The 25,683-nt window shown below is 37.5% G+C and overlaps 1 protein-coding gene across 3 annotated transcripts in view; it reads right to left on the bottom strand.

The window, feature by feature from the left end:
* Window positions 1-25,683, bottom strand: part of gucy1a2 (guanylate cyclase 1, soluble, alpha 2) — a 188,046-nt gene that overhangs the window by 137,540 nt on the left and 24,823 nt on the right. Inside the window, exons 5-9 of one of the 3 annotated variants that reach the window (XR_013195740.1) lie at window positions 18,338-18,493; window positions 16,143-16,472; window positions 13,101-13,244; window positions 8,615-8,769; window positions 5,762-7,317 (exon numbers count right to left, since the gene is read on the bottom strand). Coding sequence is in view for 1 of the 3 variants with exons in the window: in XM_077207129.1 (XP_077063244.1) it covers window positions 7,107-7,317; window positions 8,615-8,769; window positions 13,101-13,244; window positions 16,143-16,472; window positions 18,338-18,493 (996 nt within the window). In the remaining 2 variants the exon portion in view is untranslated. Of the gene's footprint in view, window positions 1-5,492; window positions 7,318-8,614; window positions 8,770-13,100; window positions 13,245-16,142; window positions 16,473-18,337; window positions 18,494-25,683 lie in introns of those variants that run through there. The other 2 variants (XR_013195741.1, XM_077207129.1) reach the window with 2 other exon arrangements.

The following is a 25,683-nucleotide window of genomic DNA, read 5'->3' as shown; positions in this document are numbered from 1 at the left end:
TATTGTTCAACACCATCAATGTGCATCGCATATTTTTAAGAGAAATTAATATTTTTTATTCAGTAGGGATGCATTAAATTGATAAAAAAGTGACAGTAAAGACATTTATAATATGAAATATTTTGATTTCAAATAGGCCTAAATATAAAACACACTTCTCAATCTCAAGTAAATGTATCTTGATTTACTAATTCTTAGATATGTGTAGACTAGCTACTGGAAAACAAAACAAAATCTATTTTTTCAGTGTGCAATGAAATGAGAGTGGATGTATTTTGATAAAGGAGTTTTACTGTATATCTCCGCTTTGAGCGGCTGTTTTGCGTCAGACAGCTTTTCTTTTTTTTTTGGTTGCACATTTTTCGTTTAAGTCTATTCCTTCTTCACACAGACAGAGAAAGGTCAGTGTTTTTGACGGTCAGTACAGTAGACGGAGCAGCAGGTCACTGTCGCACTATCACCTTTTCCTGAGGCGTTGGGCTTTATCACACACACACACACACACACACACACACACACACACACACACACACACGCTCTCAGAAGACGTAGACACTCCAGACTCTCTCTCGCCTTTTTGCACAATTTTGCTTCCGAGATAGAAAAGAGATGGAGAGAGAAAAAGGGGGCTTGTAAATGTATGTTATTTAAGAGCCGGTGTCTCGAGGACGCGCCTGAGAGCTTATGTGTGTGTGCGTGCGCGCGCGTGCGTGGAAGATGTCTAATTTTTGACAGGAAGCCTTTAATCCAGTAGCCTAATTCATTTTATTTTCTCCGCCATAACCCCGAGGGAGATAAACCGCTCCATTCAACACGTCTCTGATCTTTCTCAGGGATGGAAATATAGTTCAGTCAGAATTCGGAGCATCGAGCATGTGAACGTTTGCTGTGTGTGTGTGTGTGTGTGTGTGTGTGTGTTATTATGACACTGACCGAAGATGTGTTTTATTGCTTCAGCTGGATATTTGACTTTCAGTTCATTCCCATGAGAGTTTCAGGAGAGAAGCAACATGGGAAAATGTGATAGAGCGGGATTTTGTATATAATAATATTTTTACAGTCATGTTAGGCTATTGATAAACTGTATATATAAAAAAGTAAACAACCGCGGCAGCTGTGGGGTTTGCCAGAACTTTACCGAAAAATATAAAAAGAAAGTGCACACAGTGTCATACACACAAATACAAAACACTATCATATGACAGTAAAATAATGCAATGAACATTAATTTAACAGCATAAGATGTCGCATAAAACCCTAATGTAGGACAAAGCTGATAAGAAAAAAAAATAAGAAAAAGTTATTTCAAAGCAAATATGAGCTCTGGAGAAATCTGGGAATGTCATTTCACATTTTTTCAGTGACAATTAAAAGATGATTTGTTATTTTCTCTTCCAAAAACTGTACCTTTAACAGTAGGCTCTGTTTTACTGCAAAATTACAAGATTTTGTTTCAGTATAGATCTATTACCGTTTTCACTGTACATAACCAGTTAACAGGTTTTTAACATAGCATTTTTAGTCTTTTAAGATGGATTATGATCATTTTTACACTTATAATTAACCTGTGGGTTAGTGGTAATTATTAAACTTTGGTGCATAACTTTAGTGATGAACTAGAATACCCTAGCAACCGCATAGCAACGTGCTAAATAACACGCAGAACACCTTAGAAACACTGTGCACTTTTACACTGACAAACTCGCAATCTCTTCGGAAAATATAAAGCTTTCAGCGGTTAATAAAAGTTTTGTGTTATCGCTGACAGTAGCAGTAACTTGGTGTAGTTTCTCATAAATATAAATTTCTGTATAACACAAACAAGACATACAACGTTCCTCATTCAATCACCAGCTCAAACACACACACGGCCTCATCTGCCATGTCTGTTATTATGCGCCTTAATTTGATTGGCTGAATGTGATGATGTCAGAATGAATGAGTAATGAGCTGATTACTGTAGTAATGTTATTATGGGATGTTTCAGGAAGAGGAATATGACATAATTACTTTATTCTATCGCAGAACATGCCACATCTCTTCTAGAACATGGCAGAACATTATAAACGCCAGGCAGCGTTGTTTTAGAAACTATATACATCATCACACAGACACACACCCATTTACTAGTTTTCCAATAAAGTTAAAGTACTGCTTTACACTTAAAATAAAACTTTTTGAATCATAAGCATATGCAATCATGTGCATTTTCTGTATAGCTGCTTCGAAACGACGCGTATTGTGAAAAGCGATATACAAAATTGAAGAATGCATTTACATTCTGGCAAATGTAAAAGTATAATATTTCAACAATATAAAATGGATCAAATAAAAAGTAATCAATATAATAAGAAATCAAAAAGTTCACAAGTCTAAATTAATTTCAAAATTTAAAAGTTTGATTTATGCAATTAGAATCTGTTCATCAAATTGATTATATTTGTATGGCATTTTTAGCTTTTAGTTGGGGAAATGTTCAGCTACTTTATTCTGGAAGTATGGATATGTTACAAGCTCATCAGTGTTTCAGAAGCTGCTAGAAAGGCAAGTCTCAACAAGCATTCATCAACACCACAACCTTCCTCTCACTGGCTTTCTGATGAGAAAGTAAATGATGCATGAAACAGTGACCCTGATACAAACAGTGGCACCAAACAGAAGAGCAAAGATGATTGTCTTCAAACAGGTTTCCTCAAACACTCTTACCATGATTCAGAAGATCTTAAAAATTGCTGTTGGGTATAAAACTCATGTCTCCATATTTGATTTTTTTTTCTTTCATACTCATACTACTCCATAAGCTACTATTGGTCTCCCATTTCGTCTCTGTGTGAGTTTTGCAAGTATTTAACCAATGAAAAGTGTTAAAAATTGCTTGTGACTAAACCTTGTAACTCCATTGGCTCTTCAAACTGTCAGTCAAACCTCATAACTCCGCCCCTCCTCAATGTTGAATGAAGTGCTGCACACATTTTGGAGCGTCTCTGCTTGTTTGCAATGCAAAGGTAAACAAAGAACTTTGTTTGCATAATTACAGCTAATTCTTTACTCAAGAAACACTATTAAAGGCTAATGTTTTATGTATCTGAGGAGCGGAGAAGAGCTTCTTAGTGTAGCATTTGTCATTGAGTCAGACAAAACTGTCTTAAATAGCATGTGTGAAGCACTTCATCTTTAATTACATGAGATTTTGACCAAATGACATACAAACACGCACAGCTACAGCTAGAATAAACTTTATAACCTGTAAATTGATGAAAACAAAACAAAAATTTCTCTTCTCTATCTCTTAATACGAGATAAATCAGTCCATATCCACAATCCATTTTCCACCATCCAATCAATTCCTGATCAGTGAAATCAAGTGCTACATTTTTATCGTGAATATCCAGTTCATCATGCTGTTTTCTCCATCATCTAATGTAAACTGAGCACATAGTGTATTTTCTATCTCCTGTTTTCAATTTCAATCAGTGTTAACTGTCAAAATGGGCGTGACCACTCAATCTTAACCACGATTGGGTGTTTCCTGTGTGGGTGTGGCCAATATTGGCCAGTATTTTATTGTAACAGGGCACGCCCACTTTTCATGTCTCGGTCTCTAGTTAACACAATCTCAGTTAGTCACTCACTGGCATTTGCATGAGAATTCAGATCATCACTGTCTTATTCATTAGGATTTTGCATATGCAAAGATAAATCTCTCTGTCCATCTGTAACTCACACCCAGCTCATCTGGCTAATGGACTGTCCAAACCCGCATGCATGCAAATCAAGCCACTAATCAACACAAACGAGAGATGTTTGTTCCTGTCAGACTGTAGATCACTGGATGCAAACGAAAATAATCAAATAAATTAACTCGCTGATCTCTAGGTGTGTTTTCATGCTAATGTTAAATCGCACTCTGCAAAAAATTTTTTAAATAAATAAATAAATAAATAAAATTCTTGCATTTCCAGTCCAAATATCTAAAATTCTTAAATCAAGAAGCATTTACTAGATAAGTAAAATGACATAAGAAATTCTCTCTTGTTTTCTGATAAAAAAATAAAAAATAAAGTGAGTTTTTGCTTAAAACAAGCTAAATTATCTGCCAATGGGGTAAGAAAAATAGTCGTATTTTCCATTTGAATTAAGATTAGTTTTCTTGTTTTCCATTTGAATTAAGATTTCTTCTCTTACCCCATTGGCAAATAAGATAACATTTCTTATGTCATTTTACTTATCTAGATAATTGGACTGGAAACAAGACAAAAATATTAAGTAAGGAAAGCATTTTTTGCAGTGCATATTTAAAGTTGAGTTCCAATTCACAATTAGCCTGTGCTAGTAAAGACTTTCATAAATGTATTTCATTCATGGCAACTCTGAATAGTTTTAGCTTTGAATATGGCAATGTTACTGTATTTGGTCTTGGCGGATTAGATCTGTAACGCTGCTTCTGCTGCTGTTGATTATTACTCCTGTCCTGTTATTACAGGTACGGACTTGCTAACAGTTACACAGACACACTGCAGTGAGATATGCCGCTGCTGCGTTAATAATACACATAAATCCCGTAGCAGATTTAGACAGGTGGAGCTGGGGAGGAAACAATCAACCAGATTGTTACAGCAAACAATCAACCAGACTGTTTAAATGTTGAGCAAGCGATCTCATTGGCTGCAGGATCAGCAGAGGCCAATCAGCTTGTGCCGTGCGGGAATGATGTCATTGCTTGCGGATTGCATGTAAAGGATATTATATCATTGTTGATTTGGCTTGTGCCTTAACTGATTAATAATTATAATCTATGTAACTCATAATCATGATAATAGCACTGTTACTGTCACATATCTTTTACTGCTTTATACAGTAACCTTTTCTGAGACAAATTTAGCTGAGTAAAAATGCACAAGACTGGACCATGAACAACTTTTCAGCACATTAATCTGAGCCAGACGTCCTCAAGTGGTGTGTGTGACTGACTGATGGATGATTTTCTCTGTGCACATCCGGTGAAGAAACGCAACAATGTGCACTTCAACTCTCAAGGTACTGACACACAATTACACACACACACTACCTAATGCTTTTACTTTTCTTAAAGGAACAGTTCTTCCCTAAAACATTCTCATCATTTACTCACCCTCATTTCATTCCACACCCTAGGACTTTCTTTCTTCTGTGGAAAAAAGGAGATATTTAGCCGAATAGTCACACTGCTCTTTATCGTACAATATCATTTAATGGGAACCAGAAGTCAAGCTCCAAAAAAAAGAGTAAAGCAGCACCATAAAATATGATAACTTTCATAATGTGTGTGCTATATTATAGTCTCTGAAGCTTGTGCCAGGAATAGACCTCTAATCTCATTTGCATACACCAACAACACTTATTTTGTGTTGTACTGAATGAAAGAAAGTCATACAGGTCTTTAAAAAAAAAAGTAAAAAAGTACAATAGCAATTTAAAGAGAGCACTAACACAGCAGTCTGACACCATAAAACTTAAATGAATCGATTTTATTGGCATCCTGATAAAAATGACTGACACGTCCGGATGTGATCTTAAATTAATCAAATGTGACCGAAATGAATGATGACATTACCACGTACCTTCATGTGACCTCAAACTGTATTCTCACACACACACGCACGCACGAAAGCACGCACGCACGCACACACACGTCTTTACTATCTTTGTGAGGACTCTCCATAGATGTAATGGTTTTTATACTGTACAAACTGTATATTTTATACTATCCCGACCCCTAAACGTACCCATCCCAGAAAACTTCTACAGTTTTACATGTTCAAAAAAGTCATTCTGTATGATTTATAAGCATGTGTACCCACGGGGACCTCAATTTAGGTCCACAGTGACACGAGTCCCCATGAGTCTGTGTGCATTCAGGTTTAAGTCCCCACCGGGATAGAAAAACATATACACACTCAAACTCACACTCTCTCTCTCTCTCTCTCTCACACACACACACACACACACACCGTTTCACACATCTGCCATCTGCAGCATGCGAGTTCTCAGCGTTTCTGCCGTATAAAAGTGAGCCTGATTTACAGTTTTGCATTTAATATCAGTCATGAACTGGTAAATAGTGATCAAGAATGGATTATTGAGAACTATTATAAACTTTTGCATAAAAATTGGCATGACAATCACATTTACATAAATAATAATTAATCTACATGGTAGCCAAAATTGCATCTATTACCTGCTTCAATCAACTGGATTCACTCAGAATCTACTGAACAATATTCGGATTATCTGTGTCCCTTTCAGTGCATGTAACCTGCATCAAGACCGACAGAAGCTTTTGCATTAAATGACGCTTCAAAAAAGCTTATATTGCAAAAGAGCGCGTTGATTAAATAAGTGAACAGTGCACGTTCACGCAGTTATGTTTCTGATACATTGAACTGCGACTTTATTACAGAAGCTAAAATGAAAACATGCCACAGATGTGAGATGTCTGAAACAACCTCATTCCTTACACAAACTGAGCACATTCACACACATACAAAATGCACACACACATACACACAATCTAACAGCGGTTAATGGTAGGACACGCACACAAACACATGAGATCTAACAATGGTTAATAGAGGATAGACACACACACACACAAAGGATTTAACAGCGGTTAATGGCAGCGTGTGTAAAATGGTAGAGATAAATGCTTGTTTGTGGCGTGCGTGTGTGTGTGTGTGTGTGTGTGTGTGTGTGTGTTTAGGAGGTAAAGGCACCAAGTTATCCATGTGAATTCTATTAACCTGCAATGCTGCAAGAAATGTATGTGTGTTTACATGAGTTTGTCTGTAGTATTAGCATGTGTACAGCATGTATGTCTTTGCTTGGCTATGCCGTTGAGCAGAAGGCTTTATTTTAAATATATATATCTATATATATATTTGTTTTATTGTATTTTCAGAACACAATTATCCATGGCTCCTTTAAAGGGCGGGGTCATTGTCTCCGCCCCCTTCGTGTGAGTTCCCGCCTCTAAGGACAAACGCTCCGGTCGAGAGGCGGGGCAACGAGTTGCCACAGGCAACACTAGTCTACAGGAAGTGATGTCATAGCGAATGGGTGGGGCCATCTCAGAGGCTAGTCTCCCGTAGAAACATGGTCCCAATGTTATAAGACACTTTCCGGATGGGGGCGGAGCGAGTGCTGGTGAGGGAGGCGTGGCTCTGGCATTTCCCCGCCTCCAGGAAATAGCAGATTCCCGGGATCTCTTTAGGGAAGTTGTCGGGAAGCTCCTGCCTGGAGCGAGGGATGAAGGTGAACGAGCGGTCGTCACGCAGGAGTCTGAGAAACGAGGGGGAAACAAATGGAAAAGAAATTAAATCTACATATATAAAAAACTAATATAAGTTTGTTTGTTTTAATTGTAAAGTCAAAAAGTTTTCTGCTAGGGTCAGATACGGGTTAATAAAGGCCTTCTGAAGCAAAGCAATGGGTTTTTATAAGAAAAATATCCATATTTATCCATACGTCGGGTCAGAGGTCACCCTCGAGCCGAAACTCGACTCTCCCGTGAACAAGTGTACGGCTGTTGCCGGAAGCCAATAATTATAGTTTATAAAGTTTTAAATATGGATATTTTTCTTCCAAAAACACATGGCTTCACTTCAGAAGGCCTTTTTTATGATGCACTTTTTTGGGCTTCAAAATCTCATCCTCCATTCACTGCCATTATAAAGCTGAAGATATTATATGTTATATTAAGATATTTTATTATATAAGATATTATATAAAGCCAAGATATTATCTAATATAACTCAGATTGTTTTCGTCTGAAACAAGAAAGTCATATATACCTAGGATGGCTTGAGGGAGAGTAAATTATGGGATAAAACTGTAAAGTTTGATGTAAGTGTTGCTGAAGTGGAGAAATAAATAATTTTAAGAAAACAACCATTAAAGATTTGTATTGACAATGAAATCTACTGATGCACATGGTTAAAGTGCGCTAAAACAAACACAAACCTGCATTTTGGATGTTCTCTGTCGAGTGTGTGTAAGCGTGCACGTGTGTGTGTGTTTAATATGCATATGAGTGTGTGCATGTGTGCCTGATGTTGAGTGTGTGTGTAAGCGTGCGCATGTGTGAGTGTGTGTGTTTTATATGCACAAAAGTGTGTGCTTGATGTCGAGGGTGTGTAAGCATACACGTGTGTGTGTGTGTTTTATATGCATATAAGTGTGCTGGATGTCGAGTGTGTGTAAGCGTGCACGTGTGTATGAGTGTGTGTGTGTGTGTGTTTTATATGCACATAAGTGTGTGCATGTGTGGGTCTATCTCTGCGCTTGATGTCGAGTGTGTATAAGCGTGCACATGAGTTTGTGTTCAACTATGCATAATTATTCATGTTGAGTGTAATGTCTACAAAAACAGGTGTTCATTGGTGCATATGTTTGTGTGTGTGTGTGTGTGTGTGAGCAGATCTTCAGAGCTGCACTTGACTGCAGAGTATCATCCTTAACGATCTCGACAGAAGCAGGTTGCCATAGAAACAGGTGTGACTGTCTCCACTGCAGCAGAGTTACACATGAGCGGAGTGGGTGTGATTGTGTGTGTGTGTGTGTGTGTGTGTGTTCTCACTGGTATGTGCTGGGGCTGACGTTGATGCAGCGCGGGTGACTGCCCGACTCAAACTTGCTGGCCAGCGTGACGTTGTTTCCAAACAGACAGTAGCGAGGCATCATCACTCCGACGACTCCAGCCAGAACTGAGCCGGAGTGGATGCCGATCCTCAGCTACAGACATGAAGAGAAAACTCAAGTTTATTTATATGGCACATTATGAAATACAGATTGCTTGGATTTAGTGTAGGATTTACCTATTTCACTCAGAAATTGGTCTATATTCTATGCACAATACTATTGTATAGTGAACATGCGACTTGTAGTTTTTGAATATTTTGTTTGTCACTGAACTTATATTATTACATATATTTTCTATTTTCATTGAATGAAACATTAAACAGCAGTTAACCAGAGTTATAACCATCCTAACCTCAATTCTTCTCTTCAGCACAATTATAACCACACAATCTTCCAAAACACAAACTCAACACCAACATAACTGAACATTAAACACTAACAGGTCTTTGTCTTTACACAAAAATGCATAAAGATCACATAAACTCAACCTTTAGTTCCTCAAGTCTTTAATTAATTCTTAATTTGAAAAAATCGGTTGAATGAATGATTCAATGACTCACTCATTAATACTTCACTTGTTTCATTACTGATTGCATCAGCGTTTTTGAACGAATGATTCAATGACAAATACATTTTTTAACAGTCATTGTTCTTTAGGAATAAGGTCACGTGGGTGTTTGAATCGAGATTGCAATCTTTTAACGATTAATCGTGCAGCTCTACCATGCAGTTTCAGTTAATGCAACACACAAAGATTAGTGTAAGTGCTTTGAACTCAATAAAACTGAGTTGTGATAAAATGTTCAACAATTGACCCTTCGCAGGGAGCTTGATTGACAGGTGATCTGACCAATCATACTTCGCCATCCGCCATTTTGTCCGACAAAGCAGTCAGGAGAGTTATTAGATTAACGTGGGAGCATTTGAACTTGAAAAACTGAATATACTGACGCCTTTCCGCGGTTAAAACAACATTCCTTCTGATTTTCATTCATGTTTATTTGATGCTATAAATGGACTAGAAGGAAGAGATGATCGGTTCACGAGCAGCTTTAACTGAGGCTCTACAGCGATCTCTCACGACACATTAAAGAGCCACAAAACGGTATTTATTGTTTAAATTTATTTTTAAAGATGATCAAATTTGAAAGGTGGGACTTTGTTTAATATGTTTAATATCAAAAGTAACCGAAAAGTAACCTGGTTTGTCCTGTCTGTCAGCATATTGTCAGTCTCCTCTCTGATCCGCGATGTATTTTTCACTGCGTGAGAACATGGTGTGTGCGTGAGAGCGCGTAGCTTGTCGGACATAGCGACAGTAACTAAGGGGGGCGGGTCTTTGCGAAGGGTCAATTGTGTTGCTTCTGCTCATTTTTGGCTTTGATTATGGAAACTGAACAAGGAGCAAAAATAATTTTTTTCCAGTCTAACAAGGCACAAAATAACACAAATATTGGGCAAAAAGTCGATTATTATACTATTTGTATCAATATTGGCCAAACTGAAAAAATGTAAGGCAATCAGTTGCCTCAAATATTTTAAGTTAAGAAATTTAAAGTTTAAGTAAAGCAGAACTGGCAGATTTTTATTTTGTACTTATACATTTTAATTGTTCTTAACTTGAAATGATTGAGTACACTAATTCATACATTGAACTTAAAACTTTCATGTAATCTCAATATGAACACTTTTATTAGTATAAACTTAACTAGCTTTAACAAGTTAATTTGCTAACATACTAATTTGCTAACATGTTAACAATAGTATTTTATACAGTAGCACTTGCGGCATATAAAGGTTATATTTGCTCTCAAATCAAGCTCATGCACTACTTGTTACCATGATGGTAAAACCAACATTAACAGAAATTCTTCTAAATTAGCATAACAAAATATTAATCACTACTAAATCTCCCACTTAACATTAATATTGCACAAAAAACAACAAAATTACATTACACTTAATTTTAGCATTTACTCTCCCTTTCGAGTGCCATTGGCAAAGCATGCTGGGAATTTTCACATTTTATTTAATAAAACTCAAAACAATGAAACAGTTCAGTTTACTTAAAATATATCAGTTCTGTGAACTTGAAAGAAAAATAAAGTGCTAAATACTCATACAAGTTAATTTGACTGAACTAATTAGTTTAATTTAAGTTTGTCCTACTCAAACCAATTAATTATTTTGAGCGTTTACATTGTAGTCCAGAGTTCTCTCAACAAAGAGAAATGCTGATAATACATACATTTCATTCAATACCAAACAGTATTATTAAAAATAATTTCAATGCAATTAAAAATAAAATATTTTAACTAATATTTATATATGGTATGTATTGATTGTGCATATTTTGAAGTATTAGCAACACACGCAAAGGGGCGAACTCCTCACATGCATTCTGGGACTGCATTATCCACGAAGAATACATGCAATGCTGCTTTACATTTTGGCTAAAATAAGATATCTCATAAGGCATCATCATTTCGCAGCTAATCTTTTTTTAACAGCCTATGATGCCTTAAAATGATATCTGGGTTTTGTAACAGAGCTGATATGAGCGTGTGTGTGTGTGTGTGTACCTTTAACAACCTAACACACACTAGCATCGCCATGGCAACTCTAGCAAAGAGCCAATACTGTCAATAGTGCAAGACACACACACACACACACCACGTGCTGAAAAAGAATTTACGAGGGCAGCAGCGTGTGACTGACAGCGGTCAATCAAACTCAGGACAGAATAGGACAGATCACAGCAGATCTGCTTAATCGCCAGGATCTAATGAATCTAATGTCAATGCCAGTGGCTTCAGACACGAGAATCACACAAAGGCCGAACTGAACCGCTCATAAACAGCGGCGTTATCGAAAGGGCATCTTATTACTGCCAGCCTCATGTCACACAGAGTCCACCAATATACACGCACTCACATTTAATGATGATGCATGGTCGCCCACGGCGACGACCCTGATATTATTCATGGCCTTGTTGTCACGCCGACAGTGCTGTCAATCACGCAACAGACTAGACTACAGTAGAGGCTCTTAAGAAAACTAATGCATGCAACAATATTGAGAAATACATTTGTTACAGCATTTATTAATCTTTGTCAATGTCAGTTAATAATAAAAATACAGCTGTTCATTGTTTGCTCATGTTAGTTCACAGTGCATTAACTAATGTTAACAAATACAACCTTGATTTTAATAACGTATTAGTAAATGTTGAAATTAATATTAACTAAGATTAATAAAGGCTTTAGAAGTATTGTTCATTCTTAGTTCATGTTAACTAAGGTAGTTAACTAATTAACCTTAATGTAAAGTGTTACCAAATAAACAAACAAACACAATCATTATTGCCTTCATTACAATTTAGAGGTGGCACAACATGCCCAGAGATGCCAGAGAACACACACACACACACACACACACACACCGATTCGCTCGTTGACTCCCTCTAAATGGGAGAAAAGAGCAACAATGTAGCAATCAATTAGCGGCAAGCACTTGGAGTGTTCCGCCGTCTCCACGGCGACCAGATTCCACTCTCACTCCGTCGCCACAGTGAGTTTAAACACAAGATCCTTAACACAACCACACACACATGAGTGTGCCACCGTTAGATGCTTTAAACCGTGGCTCCGCCATCATGCACAATGAACAAATGCTAATAGACAAGTGCGTTTTAACGCACAACAACAGCTTAACAACATCAGAAACATGAACGCATCCCATGAAACCACATTGAGTCACTTCAATGCGACTCAAAGCCCTGAATCCACGCTAGCTCAGCTACACACACACACAAAAATCGACATTTTGGTCACATGACTTCGTTGCAGTTGTCCAGTCATCAGAAACAAATATTAGAAAACTAAAAAAAAAATATATATATATATTTATATATATATATATATATATATATATATATATATATATATATATATATTTTTTTTTTTGTGTGGCAATCTTAATACAATAAAATTTTTAAAAAAATTTGGCAGGTTGATCAAATAATCAGTCAAGAAGGAAGTCAAAAGGAAAGATTAAGTTACGTGCATTGCATTATGGGATAATGTATCCCACCTTGTGTGAGCTAGCATTACTCAACATATTATTATACCGCAAAAGAACAAAAAGTATGTCTAACGGGTATTTTAATAGACACAGAAAATTGTACACTAGGCACAGTATGCATGCTGCAAAAAAAATTGTACAGTAGAATTATTTAGCCATACTGAACTGAACCCTAACCCTTCAGCTCAATAATAATAATTCTATTGTGTTAGTAGAGCTGCTTTACAGCAGAATTTGAGTCGGTCTCATATCTGATGCATTTTTCTATGAAACGATCTGTATTGTATATAAGTAAAGAAGACTCGACTAGTTTCCGGTTTGAAACATCAGCACTGGTTCACCTTGATTGGCTTCCCATCAGGCGTGAGCACTTCCCCGGACAGCTCCATCATCTTCAGGGCCATGAGTGCGATCGGCTTGGCGTGACTGTCGATCTTCCTGTGCAAGCCGCCCGCCACGCAGTACGCATCACCTATCGTCTCGATCTGCGGAGAGAGAACAGCTTTTACTGTACACACACACACACACACACATATGCCTGTGAGCAGTTATCCGGATTAATGCCCACTGTAAAAACAAAACAAAATGATTGTTGGTTGAACTAAAAAAAGTAAGTTACGTGGTTGCCTTAAAGGGGAAATGAAGCAGTCAGTCAAGTTTACATGATTTAAAAGATGGATTTCCACTATAATCAAAAATTATATAAGAAACATGACAAATGTTAACATATAAAACAAACACCGTTATATCTTCCGCCATTGTGCAGTATTATAACCAGTGACGTCACAGGGTGGGTTTGCTCTGTGCTGAGTTCAGTAAAATACAGTGAAAGATGCATGTAAGCTGGTCGAACCAGCGGACAACTAACGTTAGGTACAGTCATTGTTAGCTAACAGCTGTAAGCATGAACTAGCTAACGCTAACTTAGTGTTTAGCTAGTGAACTTTATTAGTACTGACAAAAAGACGACGTGTAACGTTAACAAACTGCACATGGAAACATTGTTCGCGATGTCCCTTCATTAGGGAAGGCTATTCTGTGCTAAGTTACTTTCTCTACAGTATTTGTGCAATTTTTGATGATTTCCTGACCAGTGATTTGTGATTATAATGGTTAAGACCATTAAAAGACCACTAAATATTTTAACACTTTTGGATTGGCCCATGTTTTGCCCAGGGGTGTGTATGTATTTATATATATGATTCTTTACTCTATTGTATAAATAACCTAATATATAAACTTATATATAGTAATATATACACTTTACCTTGTTTATTCAAGATATATGACACACACACACACACACACACACACACACACACACACACACACGCGCACACACACGCAGTAATGGAGTGCCGCCATTTATAATGCCAATTTATTGACATACACTTGCTAAGTGCCTTTTCATTGAACACGTATCGGTGTTTTAAAGATCAGCTTGTAAAATGAAAGGCTTTTAAACTGTCATGACGGCCCAGGGCAGAACTTTGATATAGTGGAGTATCACAAATCAAAACAACAGTTTTACAATAAAACAATATTTTAATATTTGTTTTTAAATCAACATAAGTCAGAATAGCAAACACTATTTTTGTCCACATCATGGTACTGACTATTAAACACTTAAAATAATGTCACAGTGCAAAAATGTCAATGTTCCTAAAATAGACTTTATGCAATATATTATAGTTTCTTGTGTTTGGAGACTAAATAAACAGCCTAGTCAATTGTAAGGGTCAGAGAGAGGATGGAAAATAATCAATTGAAATTAGATGTGTAAAGTTTTCATGACAATGTTTGAAAGTTTAAGGTCATACATAGAGGATAAAGGTTGCTAGGTTGTTTCTATGCGATTGCTATGCTGGATGCAGAATGGTTGCTAGGGAATTTAGAGTAGTTGCTAGTTTTTTCTGGATGGTTGCTAGGGAATTGTTAGGACGTTGCGGATGGATGGATGGATAGAAAGAACAATAGAACGATAGATAAATAGAACGATAGATAGATAGATGATAGACAGGCAGGCAGCCAGAATGATGGATGGATGGATGGATGGATGGATAGATAGATAGATAGATAGATAGATAGATAGAGCCAGAAAGATGGATGGATGGATGGATAGATAGATAGATAGATAGATAGATAGATAGATAGATAGATAGATAGATAGATAGATAGATGATAGACAGGCAGACAGCCAGAATGATGGATGGATGGATGGATAGATAGATAGAGCCAGAATGATGGATGGATGGATAGATAGATAGATAGATAGATAGATAGAGCCAGAAAGATGGATGGATGGATAGATAGATAGATGATAGACAGGCAGGCAGCCAGAATGATGGATGGATGGATGGATGGATGGATAGATAGATAGATAGATAGATAGATAGATAGATAGATAGATAGATAGATAGATGGATGATGGACAGGCAGACAGCCAGAATGATGGATTGATGGATGGATGGATGGATAGATAGATAGATAGATAGATAGATGGATGATGGACAGGCAGACAGCCAGAATGATGGATTGATGGATGGATAGATAGATAGATAGATAGATAGATAGATAGATAGATAGATAGATAGATAGATAGATAGATAGATAGATAGATAGATAGATAGATAGATAGATAGATAGATAGATAGATAGATAGATAGACAGATGATAGACCGGCAGACAGCCAGAATGATGGATGGATGGATGGATGGATGGATAGATAGATAGATAGACAGATGATAGACAGGCAGACAGCCAGAATGATGGATGGATGGATGGATGGATGGATGGATGGATGGATGGATAGATAGATAGATAGATAGATAGATAGATAGATAGATAGATAGATAGATAGATAGATGGATGATGGACAGGCAGACAGCCAGAATGATGGATTGATGGATGGATGGATGGATAGATAGATAGATAGATAGATAGATAGATAGATAGATAGATGGATGATGGACAGGCAGACAGCCAGAATGATGGATTGATGGATGGATAGATAGATAGATAGATAGATAGATAGATAGATAGATAGATAGATAGATAGATAGATAGATAGATAGATAGATAGATAGATAGACAGATGATAGACCGGCAGACAGCCAGAATGATGGATGGATGGATGGATAGATAGATAGATAGACAGATGATAGACAGGCAGACAGCCAGAATGATGGATGGATGGATGGATGGATGGATGGATGGATGGATGGATGGATGGATGGATGGATAGATACAGCCAGAATGATGGATGGATGAATGGATGGATAATAATAATAATAATAATGGATGGATGGACAGATAATAATAATAATGGATAGATAAACAGATGAGCAGTATCTGTTTGTGTGCGTGTGTGTGTGTGTGTTTACCTTGTAGACGTCCAGTATCCCGCACTGGTAGTCGAAGCGTGTGTAGAGCTCGTTCAGCATGCTGATGACCTGCATCGGCGTACACTGCGCACACACTGCGGTGAAGCCCACGATGTCCGAGAACAGCATCGTCACGTCATCAAACTTCTTGGCCTGAACCGGGAGTCCCTGCCACAGTCTCTGAGCCACGTCTCCCGGGAAAATAGAGTACAGCAAGTCTACGGTCCTGCGCTTCTCCTCCTCTAGAGCCTGGTGTGTTTTCTCCAGCGTGGCTTTCAGTTTATCCATCCGCTTCTTCAGTCCATCCTGAGCTTTCGCCTGTTCGCCAACCTACACAAGTCATCAGATATGCCAGATATTCATTTCCAGTGTTGTGTGTAACTCATTACAAGTAACTTGAGTTAAGTAATCAGATTACTTTTTCAAGTAACTAGTAATGATAGCGGCCCCTAAGTTAATAACTAATGATCGCTGCGACGGAAGTGAATCAAACCAAACTAACTTTAGCTGGACAATAACTTTATTCTAGAGCTGCTGTAAAGCCAAAACAATCTCTGTTACTTTAATTTCCTATTATCACTGTAAAGCTGCTTTGAAACAATCTATATTGTTAAAAGCGCTGTATAAATGAAGGTGACTTGACTTGACTAAAGTAATGCATTACTTTTTCAATTTACAACAAAATCCTGAGCTTTCGCCTGTTCGGCTACCAACACAAGTCATCAGTTATGAGCAGTGTTTGGGAAAATTACTTTTAAAAGTAATGCATTACAATATTGGGTTAAACTAATTGTGCGTAACTTTGTTACTTTTTACGAAAAGTAATGCGTTACGTTAATAGTTGAGAGTTATTCCAGATATTCATTTCCAGTGTTGTGTGTAACTCATCACAAGTAACTTACTAAGTTACTTTCAGATTACTTTTCCAAGTAACTAGTAAAGTAACGCATTACTTTTTCAATTTATAACAAAGTATCCAAGTTACTTTTTCAAATAAGTAACGCTAGTCACTTTTTCATATTTATTGACTGACAGCTCTCTTGCCCTCGTGTTGAGGGAAATAAAGTGAGGAGGTGTTGTGTGTGTGTGTGTGTGTGTAAACATGATGGTTATTTTAGTTCTAGACTAAATGTGAACATGTATTTACTCATCATACTTGCACGAAAACATTCAGTATTCCTCAAAATGAATAAAAACAGTCAAATGCAATCTCAGAATTTTCCACAATGCCTTTATAATTAACTATATTAAATTACACAAATATACTTTATGTATTTAATCTCACTTTATTAACCAATGTCTTTGCTGCTGATCTTCAATGATCTAACTAAACCATACTAATAAGCAAACATTACTTTTGATTAGGTTTAGAAATAAGAGTGTTGAACTTCCTTCTCCTGTATCCTATTGTTCTTTAATCCAGAATGGCAACAGCTTTTTTTTTTTAGTTTTTTTTGAGCGGCGCCCTCTACTGTACAGAGTAAACATGCATTTCCTTCAGCCTGAGGCTTATTCATTTCACTTTCGGTGTGAAAGGACCTTAACATTTGCCAAAAATATAATTTTTTCTGTTGTTATCAAAAAACAAACAAGCAAGCCCATGCAGGTGAGAAAAAGTAACGCAAAAGTAATGTAGCGCATTACTTATCATAAAAAGTAACTAATAAACGCAATTAGTTACTTTTTTTGGGAGTAACGCAATATTGCAATGCATTACTTTTAAAAGTAACTTTCCCCAACACTGTTCATTTCATATCTATTTCAATTTTAGTTTTAGTAAACAATAACAACACTGACATCCATAACTGGAATTATAATAAGTGACGGAAGGTGGACTTTAACACAAGTGATATAGTGACCTAAAGCCAAAACAACGGCAATAGAAATATATATTATGAAAGGCATACATTCAATAAATACTTACATTTATTAATAATAATGCTCACATTTCCATCAAGTAGCATAATTCATTAGCCTAACTGTAACCTCTAAAAAATGCTGGGTTGTTTCAACCCAAATTTGGGCCAAATATGGACAAACCCAGCCATTGGCTTACATTTTTAAATTAAAATGTGTAACCCAACGGTTGGGTTTGTCCACATTTGACCCAAATTTAGGTTAAAACAACCCTGCATTTTTTAGAGTGAGCGCGGCCGATGCATTGAAAGCCTAATGATGTCGTTTGACACACCCACCAGAATGACATCACGTGTGGCGTCATGAATGGGGATGTCAGACAGATGTAAGCCCCGCCCCATGAGCTCCTCCAGCCTATCAACACGCGGCGAGCCCAGGAACATGATGGAGTTCGATTCAGGGAGATGAAGCATCTGACCTTTGAGCTCCATCACCTGAAAGAGACACACACACACACACACACACACACACACATACAAGGAAAGTAAAGTAAATTGCTGAAATGGAAAAGCAAATATGCATATCATATTACAAATTCAATTTATTTGCAGGGAATTAATATTAATACAATAAGCTCGATGAGTTGTTGTTGCTATGAAGAGACACTCGCATGAATATGTTTACATGGTTGTCAAGAACAACAACAAGGCCTATCGGATTTTAGTGCTGTATATTTCCAATCTGAAACACACACACACTCTCTCTCTCTCACTGGATCTCATCACATCACTTGAAGAGCGAGAGAGAGAGAGAGAGAGAGAGAGAGAGAGAGAGAGAGAGAGGGAGAGAGAGAGATAGAGAGAGAGAGACAGAGAGAGAGAGAGGGAGAGAGAGAGAGAGAGAGAGAGAGAGAGCGAGAGAGAGAGAGAGAGAGAGAGAGAGAGAGAGAGAGAGGGAGAGAGAGAGAGAGACAGAGAGAGAGAGAGGAGGAGAGAGAGAGAGAGAGAGAGAGACAGAGAGAGAGAGAGGGAGAGAGAGAGGAGAGAGAGAGAGAGAGAGAGGGGAGAGAGAGAGAGAGACAGAGAGAGAGAGAGGGAGAGAGAGAGAGAGACAGAGAGAGAGAGAGGGAGAGAGAGAGAGAGAGAGAGAGAGAGAGCGAGAGAGAGAGAGAGAGAGAGAGAGAGAGAGAGGAGAGAGAGAGAGACAGAGAGAGAGAGAGAGAGAGAGAGGGAGAGAGAGAGATAGAGAGAGAGAGACGAGAGAGAGAGAGGGAGAGAGAGAGAGAGAGAGAGAGAGAGAGCGAGAGAGAGAGAGAGAGAGAGAGAGAGAGAGAGAGAGAGAGAGGGAGAGAGAGGGAGAGAGAGAGAGAGAGAGAGAGAGAGGGAGAGGGAGGGAGGAGAGAGAGAGAGAGAGAGAGAGAGAGAGAGAGAGAGAGAGAGAGGCTGTTCTTTTATTAGGATTCGGTTGCTATGGTGGAATTCTTTAACAACTCTTCAATGTTCTTTGCATGTTTTATGAGAATATATCTAGAATATGCAATGAATCTGCATTTGTTAGGAGAATGCAGCTCTAATTCGTCTGCATGCAACGCTGAAATGTTATTTCAGAGTGTAACTCATCCTGTAGAATTTGTGAATGATTCCTCAGTCTTCGTAATTTATTAGATTTTTAGATTTTGTAAATAAGACACAGATTGTTGGAGTAAGTTTAACAATAAAATACTATTTTTGTCTTTTTACTTCAAAACTTCTAGTTTATTTCAATGTGTTACTTGACACAACTCGACAAAAAGTGTTTGTTTGTGTGTGTGTGTGTGTGTTTGTGTGTGTGTGTGTGTGCGCGTGCGTGCATGTGTGTTTGTGTGTTTGAGTGTGTGTAGATATGAACACTTGAAACCTGACAGCAAAACTGCACGGTATTCAAGTATGTGTGAATCTGCTGGATTAAGGACACAGTCCTGTTATCGCCATAGAAACAGGTTTAAGAAGTTATGAGTTGACGTACAGAAGTGTACACACACACGCACACACGCACGCACGCACGCACGCACGCACGCACGCACGCACACACACGGCCCAGTCTTGCAGCATTCTGCATTATTTAAGCAGAACTCTCCAACTCTGCATAATACATCTACGCATCCGGGACAGAGGCGAGGAAACACACATGCATTTTCGTAAACATAATCACAGTTCTTCGTAATTAACTTTCTTTTGACATCCCAAATTCTCTTTTGTTTTTATCAGAGCATTTGAAAAAGCAGATGGTGTGTGAAATCGATACATTTGACCTGTTATGTAACCGGCTGTGGACTGTGATGCTCAGGGTCACCATACAGTCACACAGGGACACGTTCAGTGTTTGTGGTTTTTCACCTGTTTTATGGTCCAACAGGTGAAAATAGTGTGTCTGATCACTTACTTCTAGTTTCAGATTGAAGGGGATTTTAATAAGATGTTAAGTTTGAGATTCTGAACACCACAACACACTTAACACTGCAGTCCTTACTAACCCCCGTACTAAACATAACCCACACTCTGAGTAAATAATAACCCCCATACTAAACATAACCCACAATCTGAGTAAATAATAACCACTGTACTAAACATAACTCACACTCTGAGTAAATAATAACCACTGTACTAAACATAACCCACACTCAGAGTAAATAATCATTGTACTAAACATAACCCACACTCAGAGTAAATAAGCCCCGTACTAAACATAACCCACACTCAGAGTAAATAAGCCCCGTACTAAACATAACCCACACTCAGAGTAAATAAGCCCCGTACTAAACATAACCCACACTCAGAGTAAATAATAACCACTGTACTAAACATAACCCACACTCAGAGTAAATAAGCCCCGTACTATAACCCACACTCAGAGTAAATAATAACCACTGTACTAAACATAACCCACACTCAGAGTAAATAATAACCACTGTACTAAACATAACCCACAATCTGAGTAAATAATAACCCCCGTACTAAACACAACCCACACTCAGAATAAATAATAACCACTGTACTAAACATAACCCACACTCAACAGTAAATAATCACCATACTAAACATAACCCACACTCAGAGTAAATAAGCCCCGTACTAAACATAACCCACACTCAGAGTAAATAATAACCACTGTACTAAACATAACTCACACTCTGAGTAAATAATCACCTACCTAAACATAACCCACACTCAGAGTAAATAATAACCACTGTACTAAACATAACCCACACTCTGAGTAAATAATCACCTTACTAAACATAACCCACACTCAACAGTAAATAATCACCATACTAAACATAACCCACACTCAGAGTAAATAAGCCCCGTACTAAACATAACAACACTCAGAGTAAATAATAACCACTGTACTAAACATAACCCACACTCAGAGTAAATAATAACCACTGTACTAAACACAACCCACACTCAGAATAAATAATAACCACTGCACTAAACATAACCCACACTCAGAGAAAATAATAACCACCGTACTAAACATAACCCACACTCTGAGTAAATAATAACCACTGTACTAACCATAACCCACACTCAGAGTAAATAATAACCGCCGTACTAACCATAACCCACACTCAGAGTAAATGACCCCCGTACTAACCATAACCCACACTCAGAGTAAATAATAACCCCCGTACTAAACATAACCCACCCTTAGAGTAAATAACCCCCGTACTAAACATAACCCACACTCAGAGTAAATAATAACCACCGTACTAACCATAACCCACACATTTAGAGTAAATAACCCCCGTACTAAACATAACCCACACATTTAGAGTAAATAACCCCCGTACTAAACATAACCCACACTCAGAGTAAATAATAACCACCGTACTAACCATAACCCACACATTTAGAGTAAATAACCCCCGTACTAAACATAACCCACACTCAGAGTAAATAATAACCCCCGTACTAAACATAACCCACACTCAGAGTAAATAATAACCCCCGTACTAAACATAACCCACACTCAGAGTAAATAATAACCACCGTACTAAACATAACCCACACTCAGAGTAAATAATAACCCCCGTACTAAACATAACCCACACTCAGAGTAAATAATAACAACCGTACTAAACATAACCCACACTCAGAGTAAATAATAACCACCGTACTAAACATAACCCACACTCAGAGTAAATAATCACCTCACTAAACATAACCCACAAACATAACCCACACTCAGAGTAAATAACCCCCGTACTAAACATAACGCACTCTCAGAGTAAATAATAACCACCGTAATAAACATAACCCACAGTCAGAGTAAATAATAACCACCGTACTAAACATAACCCACACTCAGAGTAAATAATAACCCCCGTACTAAACATAACCCACACTCAGAGTAAATAATAACAACCGTACTAAACATAACCCACACTCAGAGTAAATAATAACCACCGTACTAAACATAACCCACACTCAGAGTAAATAATCACCTCACTAAACATAACCCACAAACATAACCCACACTCAGAGTAAATAACCCCCGTACTAAACATAACGCACTCTCAGAGTAAATAACCACCGTACTAAACATAACCCACACTCAGAGTAAATAATAACCACCGTACTAAACATAACCCACACTCTGAGTAAATAATAACCACTGTACTAAACATAACTCACACTCTGAGTAAATAATCACCGTACTAAACATAACCCACACTCAGAGTAAATAAGCCCCATACTAAACATAACCCACACTCAGAGTAAATAATCACCTCACTAAACATAACCCACAAACATAACCCACACTCAGAGTAAATAACCCCCGTACTAAACATAACCCACACTCAGAGTAAATAATCACCTCACTAAACATAACCCACAAACATAACCCACACTCAGAGTAAATAACCCCCGTACTAAACATAACCCACACTCAGAGTAAATAATCACCTCACTAAACATAACCCACAAACATAACCCACACTCAGAGTAAATAACCCCCGTACTAAACATAACGCACTCTCAGAGTAAATAATAACCACCGTAATAAACATAACCCACACTCAGAGTAAATAATAACCACCGTACTAAACATAACCCACACTCAGAGTAAATAATAACCACTGTACTAAACATAACCCACAATCTGAGTAAATAATAACCACTGTACTAAACATAACCCACAATCTGAGTAAATAATAACCACTGTACTAAACATAACCCACACTCAGAGTAAATAATCACCTCACTAAACATAACCCACAAACATAACCCACACTTAGAGTAAATAATCACCGTACTAAACATAGCGCACTCTCAGAGTAAATAATAACCACCGTAATAAACATAACCCACACTCAGAGTAAATAATAACCCCCGTACTAAACATAACCCACACTCAGAGTAAATAATAACCACCGTACTAAACATAACCCACACTCTGAGTAAATAATAACCACCGTACTAAACATAACTCACACTCTGAGTAAATAATAACCACTGTACTAAACATAACTCACACTCAGAGTAAATAATAACCACCGTACTAAACATAACCCACACTCAGAGTAAATAATAACCACTGTACTAAACATAACCCACAATCTGAGTAAATAATAACCACCGTACTAAACATAACCCACACTCAGAGTAAATAATAACCACCGTACTAAACATAACCCACACTCAGAGTAAATAATAACCACCGTACTAAACATAACCCACACTCTGAGTAAATAATAACCACCGTACTAAACATAACTCACACTCTGAGTAAATAATAACCCCGGTACTAAACATAACCCACACTCAGAGTAAATAATAACCACCGTACTAAACATAACTCACACTCTGAGTAAATAATAACCACTGTACTAAACATAACTCACACTCAGAGTAAATAATAACCACCGTACTAAACATAACCCACACTCAGAGTAAATAATAACCACTGTACTAAACATAACCCACAATCTGAGTAAATAATAACCACCGTACTAAACATAACCCACACTCAGAGTAAATAATAACCACCGTACTAAACATAACCCACACTCAGAGTAAATAATAACCACCGTACTAAACATAACCCACACTCTGAGTAAATAATAACCACCGTACTAAACATAACTCACACTCTGAGTAAATAATAACCCCGGTACTAAACATAACCCACACTCAGAGTAAATAATCATTGTACTAAACATAACCCATACTCAGAGTAAATAATCACCGTACTAAACATAACCCACACTCAGAGTAAATAATAACCACCGTACTAAACATAACCCACACTCAGAGTAAATAATAACCACCGTACTAAACATAACCCACACTCAGAGTAAATAATAACCACCGTACTAAACATAACCCACACTCTGAGTAAATAATAACCACTGTACTAACCATAACCCACACTCTGAGTAAATAATAACCCCGGTACTAAACATAACCCACACTCAGAGTAAATAATCATTGTACTAAACATAACCCACACTCAGAGCAAATAATCACCGTACTAAACATAACCCACACTCAGAGTAAATAATAACCACTGTACTAAACATAACCCACACTCAGAGTAAATAATAACCACTGTACTAAACATAACCCACACTCAGAGTAAATAATCACCGTACTAAACATAACCCACACTCAGAGTAAATAATAACTACTGTACTAAACATAACCCACACTCAGAGTAAATAATAACCACTGTACTAAACATAACCCACACTCAGAGTAAATAATCACCGTACTAAACATAACCCACACTCAGAGTAAATAATAACCACTGTACTAAACATAACCCACACTCAGAGTAAATAATAACCACTGTACTAAACATAACCCACACTCAACAGTAAATAATCACCATACTAAACATAACCCACACTCAGAGTAAATAATAACCACTGTACTAAACATAACCCACACTCAGAGTAAATGACCCCCGTACTAAACATAACCCACACTCAGAGTAAATAATCATTGTACTAAACATAACCCACACTCAGAGTAAATAATCATTGTACTAAACATAACCCACACTCAGAGTAAATAATAACCACTGTACTAAACATAACCCACACTCAGAGTAAATGAGCCCCATACTAAACATAACCCACACTCTGAGTAAATAATAACCACTGTACTAAACATAACCCACACTCAGAGTAAATAATAACCCCAGTACTAACCATAACCCACACTCAGAGTAAATGACCCCCGGTACTAAACATAACCCACACTCAGAGTAAATAATCATTGTACTAAACCTAACCCACACTCAGAGTAAATAATCATTGTACTAAACATAACCCACACTCAGAGTAAATAATAACCACTGTACTAAACATAACCCACACTCAGAGTAAATAATAACCCCAGTACTAACCATAACCCACACTCAGAGTAAATAATAACCCCAGTACTAACCATAACCCACACTCTGAGTAAATAATAACACCGTACTAAACTTTAGATTTTTAAATCTACTTTTAGTTTGTGAGTAAGGTGGAGATTTTTACACTGAAACCAGGACTGTGGAGATTTTTACACTGAAAACCATTACACCACAAATACTGAAGGTGTAACCCAGCATGTGCTGAACCGTCCCTCCTGCGAGGAGAGTATTTCAGCCCAGCAGAATCCTGCAGGAACAACCCTGGCAGGAGTTCAAGCTTCAC

The sequence above is a fragment of the Siphateles boraxobius genome, unplaced genomic scaffold, assembly GCF_051911475.1.
Source record: "Siphateles boraxobius isolate OS27281-9 unplaced genomic scaffold, OSU_SipBor_1 6, whole genome shotgun sequence".
NCBI lineage: Eukaryota > Metazoa > Chordata > Actinopteri > Cypriniformes > Leuciscidae > Siphateles > Siphateles boraxobius.
The sequence above is the reverse complement of the archived record's forward strand: the minus strand, read 5'-3'. Positions and strand labels throughout refer to the sequence as shown.